The sequence below is a fragment of the Chiroxiphia lanceolata genome, chromosome 11 (genome assembly GCF_009829145.1).
Source record: "Chiroxiphia lanceolata isolate bChiLan1 chromosome 11, bChiLan1.pri, whole genome shotgun sequence".
Taxonomy (NCBI): domain Eukaryota; kingdom Metazoa; phylum Chordata; class Aves; order Passeriformes; family Pipridae; genus Chiroxiphia; species Chiroxiphia lanceolata.
Genome location: NC_045647.1, coordinates 5,236,567 through 5,258,936, shown reverse-complemented (window position 1 = coordinate 5,258,936; position 22,370 = coordinate 5,236,567). Strand labels below are relative to the sequence as shown.

The 22,370-nt window shown below is 42.1% G+C and overlaps 2 protein-coding genes across 5 annotated transcripts; one reads left to right on the top strand and one right to left on the bottom strand.

The window, feature by feature from the left end:
- Positions 1-148: 148 nt before the first annotated feature.
- UBA3 (ubiquitin like modifier activating enzyme 3) lies at positions 149-12,069 on the bottom strand. 4 transcript variants are annotated; one of them, XM_032699504.1, is made up of 18 exons: positions 11,776-12,069; positions 11,617-11,658; positions 8,786-8,906; positions 7,788-7,868; positions 6,940-7,022; positions 6,298-6,378; positions 5,620-5,663; positions 5,266-5,330; positions 4,305-4,460; positions 4,081-4,183; positions 3,483-3,596; positions 2,954-3,007; positions 2,481-2,517; positions 2,320-2,401; positions 1,720-1,820; positions 1,536-1,599; positions 1,376-1,430; positions 149-929 (listed from the first exon to the last, which is right to left on the bottom strand). In XM_032699504.1, the coding sequence occupies exons 1-18, from the start codon at positions 11,793-11,795 to the stop codon at positions 841-843; spliced, it is 1,392 nt and encodes a 463-aa protein (XP_032555395.1). In that variant the 5' UTR covers positions 11,796-12,069; the 3' UTR covers positions 149-840. The 4 variants fall into 4 exon arrangements, with proteins under 4 accessions (XP_032555395.1, XP_032555397.1, XP_032555396.1 ...); XM_032699506.1 differs by having other exon boundaries at positions 11,765-11,813; XM_032699505.1 differs by lacking the exon at positions 11,617-11,658 and having other exon boundaries at positions 11,776-11,810.
- A 1,274-nt stretch (positions 12,070-13,343) lies between these two features.
- On the top strand, positions 13,344-22,370 carry ARL6IP5 (ADP ribosylation factor like GTPase 6 interacting protein 5). The gene is made up of 3 exons (XM_032699509.1): positions 13,344-13,865; positions 21,448-21,665; positions 21,959-22,370. Exons 1-3 carry the CDS (start codon positions 13,690-13,692, stop codon positions 22,129-22,131), a joined length of 567 nt encoding a protein of 188 aa, XP_032555400.1. The 5' UTR covers positions 13,344-13,689; the 3' UTR covers positions 22,132-22,370.

Here is a 22,370-nt window from a genome sequence, read left to right as displayed (position 1 = left end):
AACACTGTTAACACGTAAAACCAGAATTCAGACTGAGGTACCCCGAGCTGCTTAGAGAGATGTCTCTGACCAAAGCAGCCAAGTGATGACCTAGAATTTTTAACTGAGGCTATAAACACTCTTGAGTGTCCACAGATTAGTCACAAACTCAGGTGTCTTTATGATTTTTATTAATAAATACCTTAACAGCACCAATGATATTTGAACATAATCTTGCAATGCTGTGCATGGCGGCTGCCTGGGGACAGTGAGGAGACACGTCTGTATTTTCATGTACAGCTGATCATTTTGTCCTTTTGTGTTTCTTGTAAACAAAGTAATCTCTCCCATACTTAAAACCTTTCATAAAATTGATCAAATCAATATCTAATAAAAGGAAAAAGCTCATTTTAATTTACTGCCTCTTCTGGTTTAAGGTGACTCAGCAAGTCCAAAGGAGTGCTACAACTAAAAACCAGATTGCTGTGGTTCCTTTTAAAAGGTCCTTTCTTTGCATATACGTGTGCAGATGTGTTAAAAACAAGACTTTTAACCACCTTAAGTTCCATGTGTCCGAAAGTACATTAACATGAACATTTTGACCAAAAAAAAACGGGAAAAAATGTATTTCTATACATCAGAGATCTGTACATGAATAAGCGTTTATACAAATATAATCCACCAAATATTGGCTTCTACGTACAATTCTGAAATATGGTGATTTGTTTGGATTTCCTAACCTTCAACCATGCTAGCACTTACAGGAACATTTCAGGCTGCTTTAACACCCACAGAGTATATTTGTTTTACAAGGTGGGCATAGATTTCTCTTGCTGTATTTGCACTTTACTTATGAATAAATTAAGTGGTAAAGTGAAGCTTGAACAACATAGTCTGTGGTGTTGTAACGTCAGCAACTGCAAGTTCTTGGCCATCCACAAGCCCCAGTTCTGAAACAGAAAGAAAAGTTTAATCAATTTAATTAAACCCATGAGGTTTGCTGATTTTTTGTTAATTTTAAAAACCCCAAAAAGTTATGAATGCTATTTCCACGTACCATAAATATGATGAAATAAAGCTGCAAACAGCTCACTGGCTAAATAAATATTAATCTAATTTAATCGGGAAACTAAGAAACCTTGTCAAGAAATACATATAAAACTCTACTGAGTATGTTAATTTACAGCACTTATCTGCTTGCTTCATTGCAATCTGCTCTGCACCTGCCTGCACTTCACCTTTAAACAATTCATATACCTGAGAAAGGTGTATTGCATGTAAAAGGACAATGAACCACATTTTACTGCACAGTGCAAAATAAAACTAAACATCCATAAAGAGGGATGGAACTGACTTTCTGTAACTTGAAAATCTACATGTGACAACTCCACGATACCTTTTAGTGTCTTGGAAAGATTTGGCCTTGTTCGTTCTTCAATTGAAGCTACTGTCTGCAAATTAAAAACAAAAAAAAGCCAAAGATTTCCTTTCAAGTTCTGAAAAATAAATTTAAATACATTAAGATTATTAAAGATAACTATTTATGTTCAGATTACCTGTAAATAAAGTGTTTTATTTCCCCCGAACATAGTTGCTGTGATTGCAGGAGATTTCATTTGCCTATACATAAAACATTTAAAAAAAAAAAGAACAAAACAGACAATAAGGTAAAAATACATTTACAAATTATCTTTTTGAAACACTAAACTACCAAAAAAGTTGGCATAGTTGCACACTTACAATGAAGCATTATTTGTCAAGTAATCCAAGATCTCCTGCAATTTAGCTGATGGGGAAATCTCTATGTTTTGGGGAAGCTGGCTGCAGGCTGGACAGTTCTCCTATAACAAAGAATACAAGTTATGACAAATACCATTTTAGAAATGCTGCCAATAAGGTCTCAACAGTGTTTGTGTTGTGGGTTTTTTTTAAAGTTTTAGCTCTAGAAATATTAATACTGTTGCAAATACTAATGACAAAACCCAATTCCTCATGAAGTTTGTCACTGTTTGACTGACTCCCAACAGCAGCCAAGTATTTATGAATGACAAATTTCAACTGACAAAAAATCTAACACTACAAGCCTTGAAATCAATTGTTGTCAGAACCTCTTTTTGAGAAGATCTGCCTATAAGTCATCTTAAATTTGCATATCATTTTGTATTTCTACTCTGTAGAAGTAACAGACTGGTAACATTGTAGATTCCACTTTTTAAACGTCAGAAATATTATTATTCAGTGCTAGGGGCCAAGAGATTCAATATTGGGGTTCAGAAATACACACGAACTGCATAAATAAAAATCATGGAAACAACCCTTCAAGCCTTTAATGGCACTAACCTTCCTTTCAGCTTCAAAGGTGTATGTATATAATCCATCCACATCATTAAACACCAAGTAGTTGTTAAGAGGAATATATGCACTGCAATGGCAAACAGGTTAGTGTTGATACATGGCATTATGCTGGAAATCATGTCTGTTATTAATAAGAAATTAAATACCTTGTGGCTATTTTGAAAACTTCAGTGGCGCAAACAGCTGAAATGAGAAAAAAAATCAAATCAATGTCTTCACTTTCTAGCTTTATCAGACATTAGTGCACACAGCTGTACCAAAGAAGTGACAAAAAACCCCCAACTTTAATATGTCATAAGTAAAAGAAGTATCTGAAGGCAGCTGGTAGTTCTATGCATTAGATTTGGCACTAATCTGACACTATGTTGAGACTATGTACTGCGTTTCCCCATTTTTTTTCCCAGTCTCAAATGCTTTGCTCACTCCCACAGTCAAACACGAGCTTAATGTTTATACAGTCACATCCAGTTTCTCAATAGGAAAAACAAATGAGACTGTAAGAATAAATCAGACCATTTAAAAATCACTATTATCCTTACCAAGTTCTCAATTACAAATTTTTGTTCTACAAAACTCTCAAGTCAGTCAAGCAGAAGTGAAATGAGCTCTTCCACCATACCTGCAATTACTGCATTTGTAGAAGCTACTGCTGGAATAATTCGTTTAACCACCCCTGTAAAAACAAAACATACAGGTCTGTTATGATTAAATGACTGTCAGCATTCTGCACTTGCCTGTGAACAGAGGCATGGACAGCAGTGAGGAACAGATGCCAGTCTTAACCAGCCTAAACTGGCATAAATGTTGCCATTGCTAAAATCACATTCTTTTGCTGCTACTCTTTGACCCAGCAAAAGTGGTCACAGTGTAATGTAAACTGTGGAGCTGCTCCAGGTTAAAAATGGCAAAAAGAATGTTCAGTTTTGTCCCAGATAAGTTCCCCTGATTTATGATAAATGCCTCAACATCTGATTCATTATAAAAATATTTGTGCTGGCACAGGAAATGAGCTGCTTATTTCTGTTTTAAGGCAGAAAAGAACTATTTCTTTCTCAGCAGAGCTGCCAGCTTAGTCGTAACAAATACAAAGAATGCCAATCCAGCCTAAGTGCAAATGTCACAAACCTGGTGAAATGCCATCCCCTTACCTTGGGTGAGTCTGTAGGTAACACCTTTAATATTAAATTGTGATGCTCTTTCTAAAGACTTCTGGTAAATCCACTGTATGTGTTCAGGGTCATCTCCATCCAATGCAACACCTTCTACAGTAAAGTTAAGAATTTACAGGTAAGTTGCAATTACAAAAGTTCTTCAGAAATACAGCATTCTTACAGTCTAAAAAGAGTCCCTTTGTTTTCACTGGAGTTAAAACAAATACTCCATGAAGCTTTTAAAACTTGACACTTTAAATAACCAAAGTACATTTCTACAAACATCTTTAGTTTTAACACATCCTATACACAAACTATCTTAACTGCACAGATTTATAGAGCTGTTACGGGTTACATTTTAAGTCAGGTAAGAAATTGTGCAGTGTGAGAAACACATGAGCAAATATGGAACTGGACAGCAAGTTCAAGGAGTGAAAATCCACCTCCAGCTCAGAGGAGGCTTAGATTCAATATGACAATGAGTCACATGACATTGAGAGGTAGGATTGTTTTATTAGAAGTAGCTGTATATTCCCAGCTCAAGTTAGTTAAAAGGAGAAATGGCAATTTAGCACCAGTGTAATACACTAATTACCTCCAAAAGGTTGCTCCTTTGGCCACTGCAGTATCCTGGCATACTCAATACAATGCTCTGGCAATCTGGGCATGGATGCAATAGTGCACATGGGAAAATTGACCTGGTCGGGCAGGGGAAGAAAACCATAAGAAACCAGGTAATACACTATATATAGTATTAGGAAAAGAAACCAGCAAATCAGAAGAATATATAAAAAATGGAAATATCACTGGTTGAATTACCTGTGGGGGATAAAGCTCAAGTGTGCACTCAACACATGCTGTCATACCAGGAATGATCACACGAGCGTTTCCTTTGAAACCTTCCGTCCCTCCATCTATTAAAGGTATGATGGAACTTTGATCCAGCACCTTATCTTCATAATTTAAAAAGGACATCTAATGAATAAAGGTAGGGGGGTTGTTGGTTTTTGTTTGGCTGGATTTTTTAAACAAGTTGCAAGAAGAAAACATATTCTAAAAATTTTATTCTTAATGCTACACCGTAAGACTGAAGGCCTAACACACAGTTTATTTTAAGGGTGCACAGTATATAAAACATTACTTATTTGTCAGTGCATAAAACTTTTATCTACCACCTTCACCCTCCACCTCCTCCCCTGATAAATGCTGTTACTTCCTTACAGCATATCAGAACAAATGGTTGGTTGGTTTGAAGGATTTGGGGTTTTGATGCTTGGTTTGCTGTTTTGGTTTTTTTAAATACAGGTACATACTCCAGATCCTTGTTTTGTAAACAAATTCACAACGATAAAACTACCTAGTTCGATGACCAGCTTTCTGGTCACTGAATTCTGTAACACTGCAGCTCCAAAAGATGGCATTTACAAAAAGCACTGTTTGGGTAACGAAGACAAAGTTCCCAATGGGAGCATCCAGAGAAGAACTCTCCTTCATATGACTTTCAAAAGCTGACTGCACAAGGCCACAAACAATGCAATCTAACTTTGAAATTACCCCTGCAGGGCACTGCACAAATGCTGGCTAACACTCCTCGAGAAAAGGGCAGGTAAGAGAGCATGCATTTCACCCTGTTCACAGAAAGGAAACAGAAATAGATACAGAAAGCTGTGAGCTTCAACAGCCCTCATTCATTTTAATGACACGTTCTACACCGACATGTTTAATTTTAGTTATCTATACCCAAGCAATAATCAGGCCTTAAAAAGATTGAAGAGTTTACCAGCATGCCATTTATCCATCTTCTTGCAATTATAGAGTCCAGCCCACAAACAATAATATGGAACTCTAGAGGGAAAGAACCATTATTTAAATATATACTAAAGCACATTTCTGAAAACAAGCAAATATTCTGTCCATAACAGTCCAGAGACAGTGACTGTGGTTTAACTATGTCCCCTAGATTACCTGTATCACAGATGTATTTAAATTTTATTTGTTACTTCTATTTCCAGTATATTGTAGAAGACTAAAATAATTAGCAATCTAACTCCCAGGAAAAGCAGTGAGCAGCAACAACTGCAAGGTTCCCCTAAAGCACTGGTGGGTGTTTGGCAGGCACACAAATTCCACTTACGTCGATAGAAGCTTTCATCCATGTCCTGGATCTTTTTAAAATACCTGAATGTAAGCCCAGTAAAGGAATTTATTTATAGTTAAGTTTACTGTTTCCTATTTGCTAACCTAAGGCCAAAATATTATCTGATTTATTGCTATAGTTTTATACAAGACTTTTTAAAAAAAAATTATGGGATTTGAGATTCAAAATTCCCACAGCTGCAGCTGTAATATCTGACAAAACAAGTAAGAGACACAATGTAATAGTCACAAACAGGAGAAAGTTCAGTAGGCAAAATATTTAGGAAGCTCAAAACATGGGCTCTCACAAAGTCCCCTATCAGCAAGTGCTGCTCTAAGTTTATAAACTAATGTCTCCTACCAGTTAGTACTCAAAACACTCTGGTGAAAAAACCTGTAACTCCAGTATCTCAGTGAAAATTACAATATTGCATTTGAATAAAAACACTCAGTGGAAAAATACAAAGCAGTTTCTTAAAGCTGAGCCTTTCCCGTGCATATTCCCTGGATGCTAATGTCGCTGAGAAAGAATTCTCAATCACCAGCTGAATGAATCCGTTCTTTATTGTATGAAAAAGAGAGGATGGCAGCAAAATACTTTAGATACTCTTACCACCTACAGAGTTTTCTAGGATTTTGAAGCCTTCAGGGCCACTACTTCTCTACAAAAGGATACGGTACAACAGCACAGCTGGGAATGCGGCTGTTCAGGAATTCTGCTGCAACTTCAGCTTTTGGTCGCCCCACATCCTTCGGTCTGGGAAAACCCAAGCAATTCCAAATGCATTATTTTAGCAGATTCTATCTCTCCAGTCTCTATGCATTGCAATACCAAATTAAGTGACTAACTGTTACTTTAGGACAATTTATTGACGTGATAATATTAAAGCATCTAACCCAAAGCATTCTGTGATCCCTGTAAAGCGTCAGATATGAGATATTCAGAGTTACCTGAATATGTGCATGTAACAACAGTTATCAGCACCAAAAAAAAATCCAACAATTTTTCATTGTGCTTAGAAGAAAATGGCATAAGAAAATCTGAGATTTCAGTTTGTGTACATTATTCTTTGGTGTGACTTTTTCCATTAGCCCTACTGCAATGGCAAGGAACAAGAATTTTCTTCACGCTCAAACTATGACACCACAGATCCCCAAAGAAGTTTAGCAACATTGAGTTTATTCTGAGTGCTACTGTGATATGAAGGTTCAGTAATCTTTAACAACATCTTGTCCAACCAAAATAATGATCACAGTCACGTGTTTTCTTTAGGTGCATTTAAAAATCCAGAAGCTGAACTGTGAAAACACCACTTACCGAAAGAGAAACTGCCGGTTAAGGTTAGAGACATCTATAGTGTCCATGTCAATAACATGGATCTGTCTGAAGCCAGACAGTGCCTGAGAGAAGAGAAGAGGAAACAAAAAGCTTACAGAGCCCCGGATTTCATTCCATGTGCCAAAAAAAGCAAGTTTTAGAGGAACAAAGGTATTTGCTCCTCATTGCGTGTGCAGACAGGTACCTGGTCATTCTTTGTGGGGCTGTTAGTGCTGGTACTTACAGAGGGAATTACTAACACTTCAGCAGCCAAAGACAATGTTCTACTGAAGGCAGTATTGCTTTATCCTACCTAATCCTAACACAGGGAAGCCAAAATAACTACAGAACACCTCCTGGTATTCTGTACATCAGGGAAACCCTGTGTTAAGGTTGTGGTTGGGCTCAGTGATCTTAAAGGTCTTCTCCAACCTAAACGATTCTATGAGTCTGTGATTTTCACTACTGTGCTCCAAACAGTCCTTTCTTGTACCATTATGAGCATGATTTGTTCTTAGTTCACTTTGTTTAAGTGGATCAGGTAATTAGGGAGAATCACCAGCATCAGACTCTCTCTAAAGCTGCACATGAACTTTTGGCTACACTCCATAAACAGCAGTATGTTGTCCCTTAGGACAAACTTCGAGACAGCTGAATAAATAACATGCAACATATTAGACCGCCACCTTTCAAGCTTATTAACAACATTCTTCAAGTTTACTGTCTGAATCATCATCTATTTTACACATGATTAGAACTTTGAAATCTAGTAGCTATATATAATAAAATATTATATAAATTCTCTAGTTAAAAAGAGAAGATTCTAAGAGGCAAAGGGTGAAAATTACCAGATTTTTCAGGAGTTCACATCCTAATCCTCCTGCTCCAATAACTAGTACTTTACATGTGCTTAGCAAAAAATCAAGGGCCTGCAGAAAACATAAAACAAAAAATTAATACGATTTGTCCTTTGTTTCATAACCCTTATAAACATGTTACCATAAATTTTTAGTGCCTAGTGAGTTACAGATAAAGCAACTTTGTGTTTCCAGGAGTAATTATATATTGGACTTTAATCAGCAGTTCCTATATTCCAATTTAGAGTAAAGCAAGACCTTTATTGATATCAGTATTATCTTTATATTAATTTTGACCATGAAAAAAGCAAGCTCCACTTTTATTATTATTTGGCTTAAGGAGGTAATGTTTTCCTCCTTCAAATATTTCACCGATATACATATATATACACATTACTAAATAAATCTAAACAGACAGGTAACACTGCTGGCCAAAAAGAACTGAAATGTTTAACTACATAACTGCTTTCTGTGAACTGTTCCACTACACCCCAGCCTCCAACTAGTAAATAATGGAACAGTACATTAAAAAGATAATAGTGAAATACTTTCAACTGTAAGCTCTAAAACAAAATGTACAAAAAAGGAAAGCAGAAGAAATAATTAAAACAGCCTAAATTTTGCTTTTCCTTACTAAACATCTTTCCCAGTTCTCCAAGTACTCATATTAACAGTAATTTCTTCAAGTACAATGAATTTCTCACTGTATCAAATTACTTAAAAATGGAAGATAAATGCTGCTATTTTTTATGTAAACTCAAAGACATAGTATAATTCATATGTTGCTATATAATTATATATGATAACAGCAAGCTTATAAAAAGAGCATAGTATGTTCTTCTGGGATCACAATGTTCAGTTGATTAAAATACAAGTTCTTCATGCAGTTTTAGTACTCACACATTGCTGGTGGGTCAATTAATGAACCTGTTTACATTATTTTGCAACACACACTATAGATTTTTTTATTGAAAGTAAGTGTTTCTCACTTGAGTGCCTGGCTCGAAATCGGGATGGGTGAATGGTCCAGATCGCTCGAGGAACTTCTTTACATGGTTCCAGCGACCTTTCCAGTCTCCAGTGTCCCCACACCCACCATCAACAGCCATTCTGCACAGAACACAGTAAATTCAGCTGCAAAATCATAGAGAAAAAGCCATACCTCCAACTCTTCTATATTAAAAAAACACCTAAATTATTGACCATTCATACAAATGCATCTGCACGTTCTGCGTGTGTTACGCACGTGAGCATTTGCATGAGTGGGTTTCATTTGTGCAACTAGAAAGCAACAATACAAATATGCATAGAGGGGGAAAAAACCTCAGGCATTTCAATAAACCCATTGATTTAACTGCTACTAGTAAAAGTTGACCTGAAGTGAAAAAGGGGTCTAGTCTGATTCCTTTTATTTCCCTCATATTTAAAGAAGACACAGAAAAAGAGCTTGTCCCTTTAGATTTTGAGGGTGGTTTTTTCATCTGTAAAAGTCTTGTATCCTTTTCTTGACAGATTTTTTAAGTTCATAAATTTAGAATTACCAGGATGTAACAGCAATTGTGAGGCACTGAATAAATAACAGTAACATGCCCCAACATTGTCCTCTGAATCTTCAGAGTAGTTAATTTGAACAAGTGTTAAAAAAGACATAAATCTTGAATGCTCTTCACCCTCAGATGGTACTATGTAATTTAGAACACGTCCATTTTTCAGTCATCCCTGAGCCTGTCAGCAGTAACAGTCTCACTTGCAAAAAGGAAAGTTTGTGGTTACCTTCCTTTGAATTTTCAAGGCAGAATTTTACACAAAATACCCCAGTACCCTTTTTCTGCTTTTGCAGGTCACTTTTAGTAGTACATGAGTATAAATTTAAACTGCAGAGACTTATTGGAATAGTTTAAAATCATCTCACAAGTAATTTTCTAGTGCAAGATCATCAGCTACTCCCCTTTTTAAATAGGAGCTCCGCTCAATAGATGTGATTGTTCTACATTAACACAAAACTAAACTCCTTATAAAAGAGCTTTCCCAATCCTGAGTATAAAAGGTTGTGCCACCGTTGATAAGGACTGTTATTTGCTTCCTTCTATGAAGCCCTATGAAAAGCACTTGGCTAACAACTGTTGGGTAATATTTAGAATTTATTACAACTTCCTGGTGACTCGAAAATGTAGTGAAAACATCTAGAGTGAATTCCTTTATTTTCACAGCATTCAGAACATGGACAACACAGCATGTCCACAGTAACTTCAAGTTACAGACAACTGATTTTACAAAAGATTTTCAGTAACAGAGAAAAAGTCTAAACTGCAGGAATAAATAAATCATAATTCACCTGTTTTGGGCAGCTGCCCCTGGCCAGGGACTGGAATGAGATGATCTTTAAGGTCCCTTCCAACCCAAACTATTCTAGGATTCTATGATATTTTGAATGCAGACTGAACTCCTTCCTGATTAACTGATGAGATCAGTTAGTTACTCTATGAGCAATTAAATAAGAGCTATAAAAATTATTTGAATTCATAAGGGGATTTTGACCTGTTCTGCACTTTTGTACCTTCTCCAGTTTTCACAATAATGTGAAAATACACATATTTCACACAATGGGAAATGGTGTAAATAAACACAACACTCCCTCTACAGAACCCCTCACCTCTTGTACACCAGGTTTCAGGTTATGCACTAAGCACTGACTTAAGCAAATAGAACAGGTCAGTAGACATCACAAAACCTGCTTCTGTGGATATTATAATTTTTAGCTTTTCCGTAAATGAGTGTAGAAGCTGTGTTTGGTGGCACTGAGAACAACTTTTTTTCATCCTTTTATATAGCCCCTATAAACAGCCATTAAGCAGCACCATTTGTGTTTAAACATCTATATCCCTTTCTAAGTAAGGCAAAATAGTAAGATCTAGTTTCACTTTTGCAATTGTACCACAGTTTGGTTTTTGCAGGGTTGGACATTGTGGAGATCTGAAAAACATCAATAATTCAACCTGAGATTTTATACTTCAGAGACTTTTTTAAAAAGTGTTTATTTTCTGTGCTGTTACAGCATTACCAAGTATCATGAGAGTTTAACAAAACTCTTAATTATTTCACCGAGTTGCTATCATTTTAAATTTCGTTTAAGATCTCAGAGCACCACAGTCCTTATATTGCTTTAAGCTCAGACTTTTCCCTGCCACTTTCACATCTCCAAAGCTCCATGCTTTTGAGGGACTTGGCATGCACCCCTCCCATCCAACATGCCCAGGGATTTTCGTGACCCTCACCCCGACACACACATGCACTGCCTGCGAGCCCGGTGCTCGGGCAGGCCGGCTTTGTGATCCCTGGGAAGAGGGGCACAGGAGGCAGATGGAAGGGAGCAGCTAAAGGACGGAAGCAGATGATGCTGAAGATTTCCCAGCATTAGTTTTTAAGGCAGGTGCATAGAATTTAGAGCTTTTAATAAGCTAGAGGCCAACCGTTCCGCGGCCTGAATTTTTTTTAAATTTTCAGCCAAAAAATTTAGCCACCTGCTTCTAGCCTGGAGGCCCTCCCCGCTCCCTGGCCGGCAAGGCAGCTCCCCCCGTGTCGTCCCCAAGCTCTTCAGCGCACCATGCCAAGCTGCGAGCCCCTCGGCCGGGCTCCTCTCCCCCAGCCCCTGCCGTCCAAGCCCTGCCCCGCCTCTGACATCCTTCCTGGGGCTCCCTCCTCCCTGCCCGCGCCTCCCCCGTCCCTCATCCCCCGCGGGGCTGCGGCTCTGCCTGCCCTGCCCTGCCCTGCCCCGCCAAGCGCTGCCCCTGCCCCCGCTGGCCCGCAGCCCCGCACTAACCCATCCGCCAGCAGCTCCTCTAGCCTCCTTCTTTTCTTCTCCCTAAAAGAGAGAGAATAAAAGAAGGGTCAGTATCGCGCTACAGAGACCGGGGAGGAGGGAGGGGGTTCCCCGGGCGCGGGGCGGGGGCAGCCGAGCACACACATACAGGGCACTTACGGTTCCTCACCATCCGCCATAGCTCCCTCTGCTTCCCACAGTGCCCCGCGCGGGGCGGGGCCGGGCCCAAGGGCTTGTTTCCCGCGCGGGGGGGGGCGATAATCGCGATAATCGCCCTGGTGACACGGCGGGGGGACCCCCGCGGAACCCCTGATGCGTGAGCCAGAGGCTCTCGCCTTCCCTGGCCGTACCCCGGCAGCTGAGGGGTCTCCCTGGGCCCACCTCCCTGATGATCACAGAGCCAGGGAATGGTTCGGGTTGGAAGGGACCTCAGAGATCATCCCGTTCCAACCTGCCATGGGCGGGGACACCTTCCACTATCCCAGCTTGCTCCAAGCCTTGTCCAACCTGGCCTTGAACACTTCCTGGGATGGGGCAGCCGCAGCTTCTCTGGGCAACCTGCGCCAGGGCCTCACCACCCTCATAATAAAGAGTTTTTTCCTAATATCTAATCTAAACCTGCCCTCTCTCAGTTTGAAGCCAATCCATCTTATTCTGTCAGTCCAGGCCCTTGTAAAAAGTCCCTTTCTTGTAGGTTCCCATCAGGTACTGGAAGGCAGCAACTGGGTCACCCATAAGCCTTCTCTTTTCCAGGCTGAATAATCCCAGTTCTCTCAGCCTTTCCTCATAGCAGAGATGCTCCATCCCTCTAATTGTCTTGGTGGCCTCTTCTGAACTCAGAGTTACCCAGGAGGGCATTCTCAGGGCACGTTAGAGCCTACAGGATGACTAGAGACCAAACGTGGGTGTGGGAGCAGCCTGGGGCTGGTCACTGCCCACCACAGTGGCTTTTGCCTTGTCAGCACTCCCTGGACAGAGGCCGGACAGGTTGTGCCCATGGCTCTCCTGGGATCGAATATAAACCAGAACTAGGGAATGGCGTCTGAGCACAGGACGGGAAGCAGACGAGCAGGACTCACGAGGGTTGCTCTCAAGCCTTGGACTCCCAAACTTTAGAAGCAGCTGCCAGCCTCCTGGCTTACCAGTCTGCATTTTGAGAAGGACTTTGATGCCTGCAGCAAACCCGGGGTGTTGTGTGGTACGCACATGGTGGGTGAAGTGTGAAAGCCTGAAACCACAAGTGCTCCAACACGGACTGCTGGGATTGAACCACCATAGCTGCTGCCACCAACTTTTCCCTCCACAATCATCCTGTTGCCGATTTTAGGAGCTCTCTAAACACAGACACGGAGTCGAGTTTAGGAAGGAGTCGTTGTTTATTTTGTGCAGGGTCCAAGGTGTAGGTTTCCACAAATCAAGCATCCCAAGGGGTTATATGTTTTATAAGTAGAATTTACATAAACCCGCCTGTCTAATACATATTCCCCGCCCACCTAATGCATATTTATTTGGGTGATCTAATCTTACGCAATGCTTGAAAACACAACGTTCTTTTCTTCATTAAACAACTTGTATTGTTGAAGTTATCTGACATCAATTACGTTTAAAAAAGGCGAGAAAATTCAGCCTGAAGACAGAAAATTCACCTTGAAGACAGCACCCCCACTAGCAGAGCCAGTCTGCAATGGGACACCCCCCAGGGCCCCCGTGGCTGGGGCTGACACTCCCCCTGTCTCACAGATGATGCGGAGCGGGTTCGGCACGTGAATATTAAGCGTGCATCACCATTTGCTGAGGGAACAATGAATTTGCAGCGGTTATTGACAGCAGCCCGTGTCAGCTGCCATCCCTGGGCGTGTGGCGGGCGGTGACACAGACCGTCGCTTGTGCTGCTGCTGCCGCTCGTTCGCTCGCGGTCTCAGTAGCGAGGAGCGGGGCCGGTGCCAGTGCGCGTATCGCTGTCGGTGCGTCTGTCGGTGCCGGTGTCCGTCTGTCGGTGCGGGTGCGGCGGTGCCGGAGCCGCCCCGGGGCGGTGCCCGCCTCTCCCGAGCCTGCGCGGCGGCGGCGGCGGCCATGGAGGTGCAGGTGGCCCCGCTGCGGGCCTGGGACGATTTCTTCCCCGGCTCGGACCGCTTCGCCCTGCCCGACCTCAAGGACATCTCGAAATGGAACAACCGCGTGGTCAGCAACCTGCTCTACTACCAGACCAACTACCTGATGGTGGCCGCCGCGCTCATCTCCATCGTGGGGTCAGTGCGCGGCCTCGCAGCGCGGCCGGGCCGGGGGCGGCGGGATGGGGGGCCCTGGTCCCTGGGCCGGGAGCGCTGAGACCCAGCCCGGTGCCACGGGAAGGGGCCCGGCCCGGCCCTGGGCGGGATGTCGGGCTGCAGGGCCGGGGGAGCTGCTTTCCCCTCCCTTTCTTTTCTCCCCTATTCTCTTTTCCCACCATTCTCCTAACCCCCATTCTCCTTCCCCACCCCCGCCTTTCCCCCTTCCTCCACTCCCCTTTCCCCTCTATCCCCTTTTGCCCCCACTTCCGCTTTCCCTCCCATTCCCTCCCCCTTTTTCTCCACTTTACCCTCCCTATTTCCCCCTTTCCCCTCCTGCCTTCCCTTAAAGCTGTGATGTCTCTTAAAAATGCAGGAGGGGCTTGAGAGGAGTCGGGTTTATGACAGTTAATTGGTGCGGTCTCACTGATGTTGCTGTTACCTCCCTGTTTCACGGGCTGCTCCTCAAGCCCTTTGCCCGAGGGAGAGGCAGCGGGCACCCAGCCTGGCAGAAGGCAGCGATGATTTTTATGTGCAATGTGCAGGATGTCGCTGCTCGCAGAAAACGGAGCTGCATCCTGTGCAGCGACTTGTGCTTCCTCCTGAACCTGTCCAGTGGGGCTGTGCAAGCTCAGACATGCTCTGCTGTGAATTTAAAAAAAATACATAGATAAATTCTGCCTTCTTCAAGACAGGACCATCTGCCGGTATGATGTTGTCTCAGGGCCAACTTTCCTGAAGAGAATTAGGGAATAACCTTATAATCATCTTCTGAATCAAAGCCTATGTGATTCTTGAGGTATTGCTTCGGCATCTTTGGTCAGAAAGCTCTTAAGCAAGACATGCAGCAGAAGCTGATGATTAAGCTTTTAATATGGAAACTGGAATACTCCACTCTTCTCAACAAAGAGTGTGCAAATGCTTAAATTGGAGGATTGCCCAGCCACTAGGCCAGAGTGGTTTTGGCTGAAGTACATCTTTTATGTTGCAGAGTCTTAAAATTATTCCTCTAAATCCATTTTTTTTTTGGTGTAAGCATTCTGCATCCTGTTAGGGCTTCTGAAGCTATTGACCCAGCATCTCAAGTTGGTGAACATTCTGTGGCTCACAGGAAGCTTTGGCCTGTGCTCTGTGGAAGGATAGGCTCAGAATCCTGCTTTTTCTTCTGGTTGCATATGATGGTTAAGGGTTTGGCATAGTGGCATAGGCTTTCTTCTGCTTTTTAATTTGTTAGGGATATGCTGCAGTGAGCATTACAGACTACGAGGCTGGTAAAATGACACTTCCATGGCCTTGCCTTTTTTATACCACCTTGCTCTAAACTTCTGTGTGCATTTACGCCTATTTAGCAGCATGATGCTGTAGCCACCTCTCAATGAATCACAGGTGAATCGCAGTGTCCCTGGAAGGCAAAGGGACAAACTCTTCTGCCCAAGAAGGTTGGGAAAAAAATGTAAACAATTTTAATATTTCTGGTCAGAAAACAAGGATAGCAGAAGCTTTTACTCACTCTTCTAAATTCCTCCTTTTGAACTCTGATTTCAGATCAAGGGAGATTCATCTCCCACTTGTTTCCCACTAATGTGCTGAGTTGGGAGATGGAAGAGGAAGAGAGCCACAGGAGATGCAAACTAATATCAGAACTGCAATTCCAATACCTTAATATTGAGTGATAACCCTCTAAGTTGAAAACTTACAGATGAACAATACCTGGAATGGAATCTTGATCTCAAATATTTTTTATAGCATGTCTTAGAGCTTTTGGTGTATGATGAACCTGATTCTTCTAACACTGAAGTAAAATCAAATGGGAGAAGAACTCTAAAGGAAATGGGATAATACCTCAATAGAGAAAAAGTGTCCATTTCTTTGAATAAAAATATTTTTCATTTGGCCAGACTGTAGCTTTGGGAGAAAGGTAAAGAAAGTTCTCCTGATAAATTTAAATAGATGTTGCACTTAACTCTGTACTGGGCAGGAACCTCTGAGTGATAAATGATGAATCATGGCTTTTTAGGAACTCCAGGGCTGTATACAGGCCTAAGGGCAGGATTATTGAAACCACTAATGTAGTGGTCTTCCCGTGATCAAAACTAAACTTAGCCCATAACCAACTCTACCTGTTCTTAAACCATCTAACTATATAGACAGACTTGTAATGTGAAGATAATATTTTCAGCTGTTGCAATACTTGGCAACTGTGGTTATGTTGGGCTGACTCAGAAATTGTAGCCCAGGGCTTTCTTGATACTGGACATACAGTGCTCATTGCCACAGCTTTAGTTTACTGCCTCTCCTACAGCACAGGTGACCTCTCCAGCCTTTTACCCTCTCTCTTCAAAGTGTGGAAGAACCTTACCATGAACGTAGTGGAATTGCAATGATCTCTACTGCATCATGTCCCTGCCTTTCTCCTTCCATGTGTCTTCTCCCAAAGCTACTGTTACATGTAAATCAAGTTCTGGGCTTTGCAGTAACGTAGATTTTACTTTCAGCCTGCAGGACTGGGTAGAAAATAATAAATCAGTGAACAAAAAACTAAAACTCCTAAATTAGTGCCACTCCACAAATACAGGCTGGTGGTAGCAGCCTTGTCTCTTCCACGCTTCTCCCCTGCAAATTCCTTTAAGAATGACTCTGGACTTGGGTGCTTTTTCTTTTCCCCCCTCTACAACTCAGTTGCAGTAGATCACTGATAAAAACAAGATCTTTACAAAATTGTGCCCTTTCACTCAGTTATAGAGGAATTGGACTCCCCATTCTTACCCTGAACCAGAGCCCTGTCATTGTGAGTCCTGTTGGGATTTTTATTAAAATTGGTGCCTTCAGTGCCTCCCACAACAGCTTGTAACTCCCCTCAAACAGTCAATTTGGTTAATAAGTGGAATTTGTCTCTTCTTCCACCTACTCCAACAAGGCTTCTCTGTCATGTAGTTCAAACTTAACTGCTTAAATTAATATAATTTCATCTAGGCTTTTGTTGCCATGTACTTGCTAAAAATTAGCTTCTAAATCTGACAGTTTTAAAAAGCATACTGGATTTCAGAGTGCTGTATCTATGTGAACACCAGAGTGCTCATTCTCTTCTGGAATAATGTTCTTCTCCCAGCCTGAGGTTTGATGTCTCTTTTCTTTGCCACTTTTTAAAAACATCTACTGTCCATCTGCACAGACCCAGCAATTGACGACTGCCTGTCTTTTTCTGTTCTTTTTTTTTCCTTCCTCAGCCTGAGATGCCTGTAGTGATTCCCTCTGCTGAAACAAAAACTCCAGAGCAGCAAAATCTTTAGTTTCTCTCATGCCTCATGAAAGATTAAGAATGAGCGAGCAAAACACATCATTTTAAAACATATGTTGCATAATAATATTAGTATATAACTTCCTAAAGGTCTGGCAGTTCTGCAAGAAGGAATCGGTCTCCTGTTCTCGAAACAATGCAAGTAAACAACAGTAGGTACAGAAGCATTGCTAAATCCATGGATGCTGAGGGCTATCACCTGGAATAACATGCTATTTATGTGCTACATCTCATTACAGCTGTATAACCTCAGTGGAGCTCAAATTATGGGGAGAGAAGAGGCAGAACTTCATCTTTCAAGTTATTTAATTTAATACAAATGAGGGAGGAAGCATTTTAGTGCTCTGACCTTCCCACTGCTTGGGCCGTGGTAGAGCAAAAGGCCTTCTAAAAGGGAATTTTCATGCTTATTTGGTGTAACAGCCTAACTGAGCTGCTGTAAGTAAAAAAACGTGGTTCACGATGACTGCCAGTCTCCTACTCAGTGCCTTTGTTCAGACTTGCCTGGTCACAGGCAAAAGAAACAGATGTGACAGCAACTGCTGAATAATCACCCCAATACAGTCATCTAAAATGGAGCTGATTTGAGGATGGAGCTTTTGCTTTTTATGTGCCCTGTCCTATTTCTGGGCTTGTGCTGCTGGAGGCTTCTTGTCTTCCACAAAGGATGTGTCTTGCCAAGCTCTTTTCCCCTACACTACACCTCTGTGTCCTCCCTCTCTCCTGCTGTAAGGCTGTACAAGTGTGCAGGTGTGAAACAGCCTGGCAAGGAGAGGTGATGTGGTAACTCACTGAAAGCAGAACTTTTCGGGCTTTCCTGAACCTGTGTGAGAGTTCTAACCTGTGATGCAGAGCCTAGAAATATGAATCTAGTTTAAAAAAAGAAAGTATTTCATCTTCATCTGTCTCTGCTGGCCCGGGGTAGCTGCCAGTACTTCCTCCCACACAACTGCACCTCCAGCATTTCATCTCCCCTGAGGCTCCTTCCAGAATACAAAGTGTCCTGCGGCCCAACTTGGCACAGGACAATGCCTGTGTCTCTGCAGCCAGGCAGGGTGTGTATTTTGTTTTATTTATTTTCCCTGTCTCTTTACTTTATATTGAGGCAGGTGCTCAAGGAAGCCTGGTCTTTGCAGGGCAGCAGGGGGGCAATGGCAAGTCCCACTGTGACACTGTTGAAGCTGAATCCGGGTGATGGCTTTTCCTTATCAGTTTGTCCTGGCTGTACTGGAGGTCACAGCATCCTACCAGGGCTGTACCTTGTCCACCACAGAGAACAAGTGAGGAGATCATCCTCACAAGATGCTCTAGGCCATTAACACACCCAAATGCCATTAGTCCTGCTGTTCTAGCTTCTTTCAGGGTCATAGAAGTTGGTGGTTTTCATGTCCAACACTAAAAGAGTTTTTCCTCCCCTAAGTCATCTGAGCAGTATAAACTCAAGCCAACCACACCCCTGCCGTGCTGATAGTTATGTGCATTACATTTTTAGGTATTTGAGAGGTCTCATAAATCCCTGCTAAAGGGAATTATATTTAGAAAGTATCTTGTAACATACTTAATGGCTGGTCACTTACCTTGTCTCTGCAGCATTGAAAGACTTCCAGCCTCCTTGCCTGAGCACAAAGTTGTCATATTGTGTGTATAAATAAGGCCAATACCAATGTTGGTGGTTCAGCTGTAAGGTGACTTCTAGGGCTGTTACATAGCTTGCTTTTTCCCCACACCCTGGTGTTCTAAAATAACGTGTCCATGTTTTTTCCTTTCCAGTCTTTAGCTATTGTGTTATTGAGAGCAGCCTGCCAACAGATCTGAGTGAAACGATAATGGAGGTCTGCCTTCCTGAAAAATGCCATTGCTGGAGAAGTATTTTCTATATATGAATTTCTAGGGTAATCTTAGTGCTGAAAGTTACACTGTGGGCGAGTCAAGCAATAAAGGGGAGCTTGGCATATGACATCCTATCCAGTACTGCAGTCACCAGCAGTGAAGTCTGTGGACACATGGCTGATTACTTGAATACCAGTTTTTAGTGGCAACTGCAATCCCCATCTGTGTTCATGTGGCTCTGAATGCCTTCACTTGATACTTCTGTTCACTGTTCCCTTGTACGCGTTGGAATGCAGCCCACTTCAGAAAACATGTAATTCAAATCACTTTCTTTAGGAAAGTGGGATCTTCTGAATGCATTGTGCCTCCCCCCCACTCCTGTTTATATCCCTTACAGCCAGTCAGTTATACAGAACCTGTTTAATACCAGAAAAAAGTGTAGACCAGAGAATTATTTGGTCTCTTCCTTATAAATATGGAGGGATAGCTCTTCACCACAAGTTTCTGAAGTTGTAATAAGAGTAGAGGGAAGGGCAGGGAAGATAAGGCTTTGAGAGCATTTAGCAGGCATGTGGAAAATGTAGAGTGGAGCTCTGCCTAGCTCTTTGTTGCTTCTAGAATTATCTTGTCTGGGGATTTTTTTGGCAACAAAAAATTATTTGCTGTGAGTTGTCTGAGTAAGTTTGGCCATTTCTGCTCCACGATAGTTGTGATGTGGAGGTGACTTCTCCTTTAGGAATCTCATATGTCCAGTAGTATGTGTATAAGCCAGGCACCAGTGTGGTCCAGTCATGAGTCACCCTCCTTCTCCTGCTGCAAAGGAGCACAGATGAAACCGATTTCCTTCCAGAGCAATGCTGTTCACTTTTTCCAGCCTGGAAACTTTAGATTGACAATTCAAAGCTAAATATAAACTGGCTGGCTACAGGGAGTGACTCAGATGCAACAACCAAGTCTGCCCTATCACCACTTCCAAAAAGCCCTGTTGGCTTTTCAGCATGAGGAGCAGAAGCAGGTGGGGAACTAGTCTGAATTTTAATCTTTTTCTGTCCAGTTGTCCTGTCTCCTGTTGGCACAACTGATTTAAAGAATCAAGAGCCAGTCCTTGCTCTGAAATAATTCCTGAGGATTCTTCCTTCTCTGGGGAACTGTTCCCTGGCACTGCAGGTGGAGTGTTGACATACCAGCACATTTCTTGTGCCTGTGCCGGATATGAAGCACAGACCACAAACCAAACTTCCTCCTCAGCAGTGGGGAGGAGTGGTGAATCACTGTGCCTGTTAGCTTTGGAACAGCAAGATGTGCTGCAAAGTCTACGAGGGGAAATCTTGAGTATGTCTGGCTTTGCCAGGGCGGTGTTGTCCTGCTGCCATAGTTGTAATAGCTCAGAGCCCTCAGCTGCTGTGTAACCAGAGCAGAGCATGTGCAGGCCAATATATCAGAATGCACATGAAATCACGTAACTTTTTACTCTGTGAGTGAAATATCATAGAGCCTTGACTTTGTGTGAGTACAGAAACAAGCTCAGCAAAGCAATTGCTGAAAGCTTGACTCTGAACAAGCTCTAAATACTTGAGAAAGTGGTTTGAGCAGGTGATGTTCTCACACTGGTCCAAAAAAAGGGACTTGCTGTTTATAGTCCAAAGCTGATCCACTTGGTGGCTTGGTTTGCTTGGAAACTCTGATAACAATAATAGAACACAAACCTCAGCAGTGACTCTCTTGCCAGGCCTGGCTCTTCTTCCTATAAAACCTTTATCCCGTACTCCAGTTCCTTCTGACTCTCAGGTATGCTTGCTTGAGACTGGGCTTCCATCTCTTGTGCTGATGGTGGCGAGCTCCTTCTGCAAGTTCATACAATTCTTTTGTTTGGTTGTAAAACAGTAAGAAGGTTTATTCAGAAATGAGAAAGAGTAACTTCCTTTAGTGTTCTCCTACCTTTCCCATTTTGCAAACCTCGACAAGATACTATGAAAAGCTAGTTCATCTGAAGGCCTAGGCTGATCCTGGTTTTGCCACGTGGAGGGAAAAGATCAGTCCCTTGGGCAAATGTTGGCTCCATCTGCTCTCTGGATGTGCTAACTCTGGGTGTGATATCAAATGAGTTGATTGCAGAGGTAGGAGGGGTCCTGGTGGGAAGTGCCTCTGTTATGAGGTGCTGCAGAAACTCATTATCCTGAGCTAAGCTCAAGAAGAGACCATAAAGACAAAGATTATCTAAATTCATTGCTAAGAGTTGCTTGTTCAAGTTGCACTTGTTGCTTTATTCAGCTTCTGCTAAAGACCTTGGTAAAGGTCTTGACAGCAGCAACTGCCTTCTCAATGACTTACCTCCCTGGTAACATTACTACTGAGCGAGCTGTTCCTTTATGGACACAAGTCATGAGGGCTCTGAAATTGAACACTTTCTTTTTTGTTGTTCCTTCTTCTCTGCAGATTTCTGAGTCCCCTGAACATGGTCATTGGTGGTACCGTGGTGGTGCTGGTGTTCCTGGGGTTTGTGTGGATGTCTCACAACAAGGATATTCTCCGCAAGCTGAAGAAGCAGTATCCAACCACGTTTGTGGTGGCCATCATGCTGTCTAGCTACTTCTTGATCTCCTACCTGGGAGATGTCATGGTGTTCATGTTTGGGATCACACTTCCTCTCCTCTGTAAGTAATTTTTCTCTTCTCTGCGGGTCTGGAAGGGTCTGACTTAAGTCTGCAGATTCTAAATTGGCTGTTTAAATGATCCCAAAGCAGAATTGTGGGGGAGTGGACATAAAACAGCACAAGCCATCTTTAATGTCATTATTAAATGGATACCTGTGGTTACTTAAACAGTCATTGATACGTCATCATCTTCCACTGATGTCATGGTGCTGAAATGTGTCTTAAGATGAGTGCTGCAAGAACTATGCATTCCCTGAGCATTAAGAATTAATGAGTGTGTTTGTGTCCTGCAGTGATGTTTGTCCATGCTTCTCTGAGGCTCCGGAACATACAGAACAAGCTACAGAACAAGATGGAGGGAATAGGCTTGAAGAAGACCCCAATGGGCATCATCCTGGATGCTCTAGAACAGCAGGAGGATAGCATCAACAAAATCGCTGACTACATATCTAAAGTGAAGGAGTAAGCAGCTGCAACATGGCATTTTCGCCTGTTGCAGGAGTGTAGTTGCTATTTACTATTGTTCAAGCTTGCTTTCAGTTTGTGTACAAAAACAGGAAATGCATGTGGTACAGGTTAATAGTTGCAGGATACAGGTATTCCAAGGTCTTCAGGGCTCCTCTAAGAACATAAGAGCAGCAACTTTTTTCTATTGTATAGCAAAATGTTCTGGTGTTTACACAAGTACATACTAACTTAGTCATG

Excerpts from the sequence above, each read along its gene's own strand:
- UBA3 (XM_032699504.1), bottom strand. The coding sequence starts at position 11,795 with ATGGCGGATGGTGAGGAACC. Across the intron at positions 2,518-2,953 it reads TACAAATGCAGTAATTGCAG|CTGTTTGCGCCACTGAAGTT; the intron begins GTATGGTGGAAG and ends TTCTCATTTCAG. Across the intron at positions 2,402-2,480 it reads GTTTTCAAAATAGCCACAAG|TGCATATATTCCTCTTAACA; the intron begins GTATTTAATTTC and ends TTGCCATTGCAG.
- ARL6IP5 (XM_032699509.1), top strand. The coding sequence starts at position 13,690 with ATGGAGGTGCAGGTGGCCCCGCTGCGGGCCTGGGACGATTTCTTCCCC. Across the intron at positions 13,866-21,447 it reads GCGCTCATCTCCATCGTGGG|ATTTCTGAGTCCCCTGAACA; the intron begins GTCAGTGCGCGG and ends TCTTCTCTGCAG. Across the intron at positions 21,666-21,958 it reads GATCACACTTCCTCTCCTCT|TGATGTTTGTCCATGCTTCT; the intron begins GTAAGTAATTTT and ends TGTGTCCTGCAG.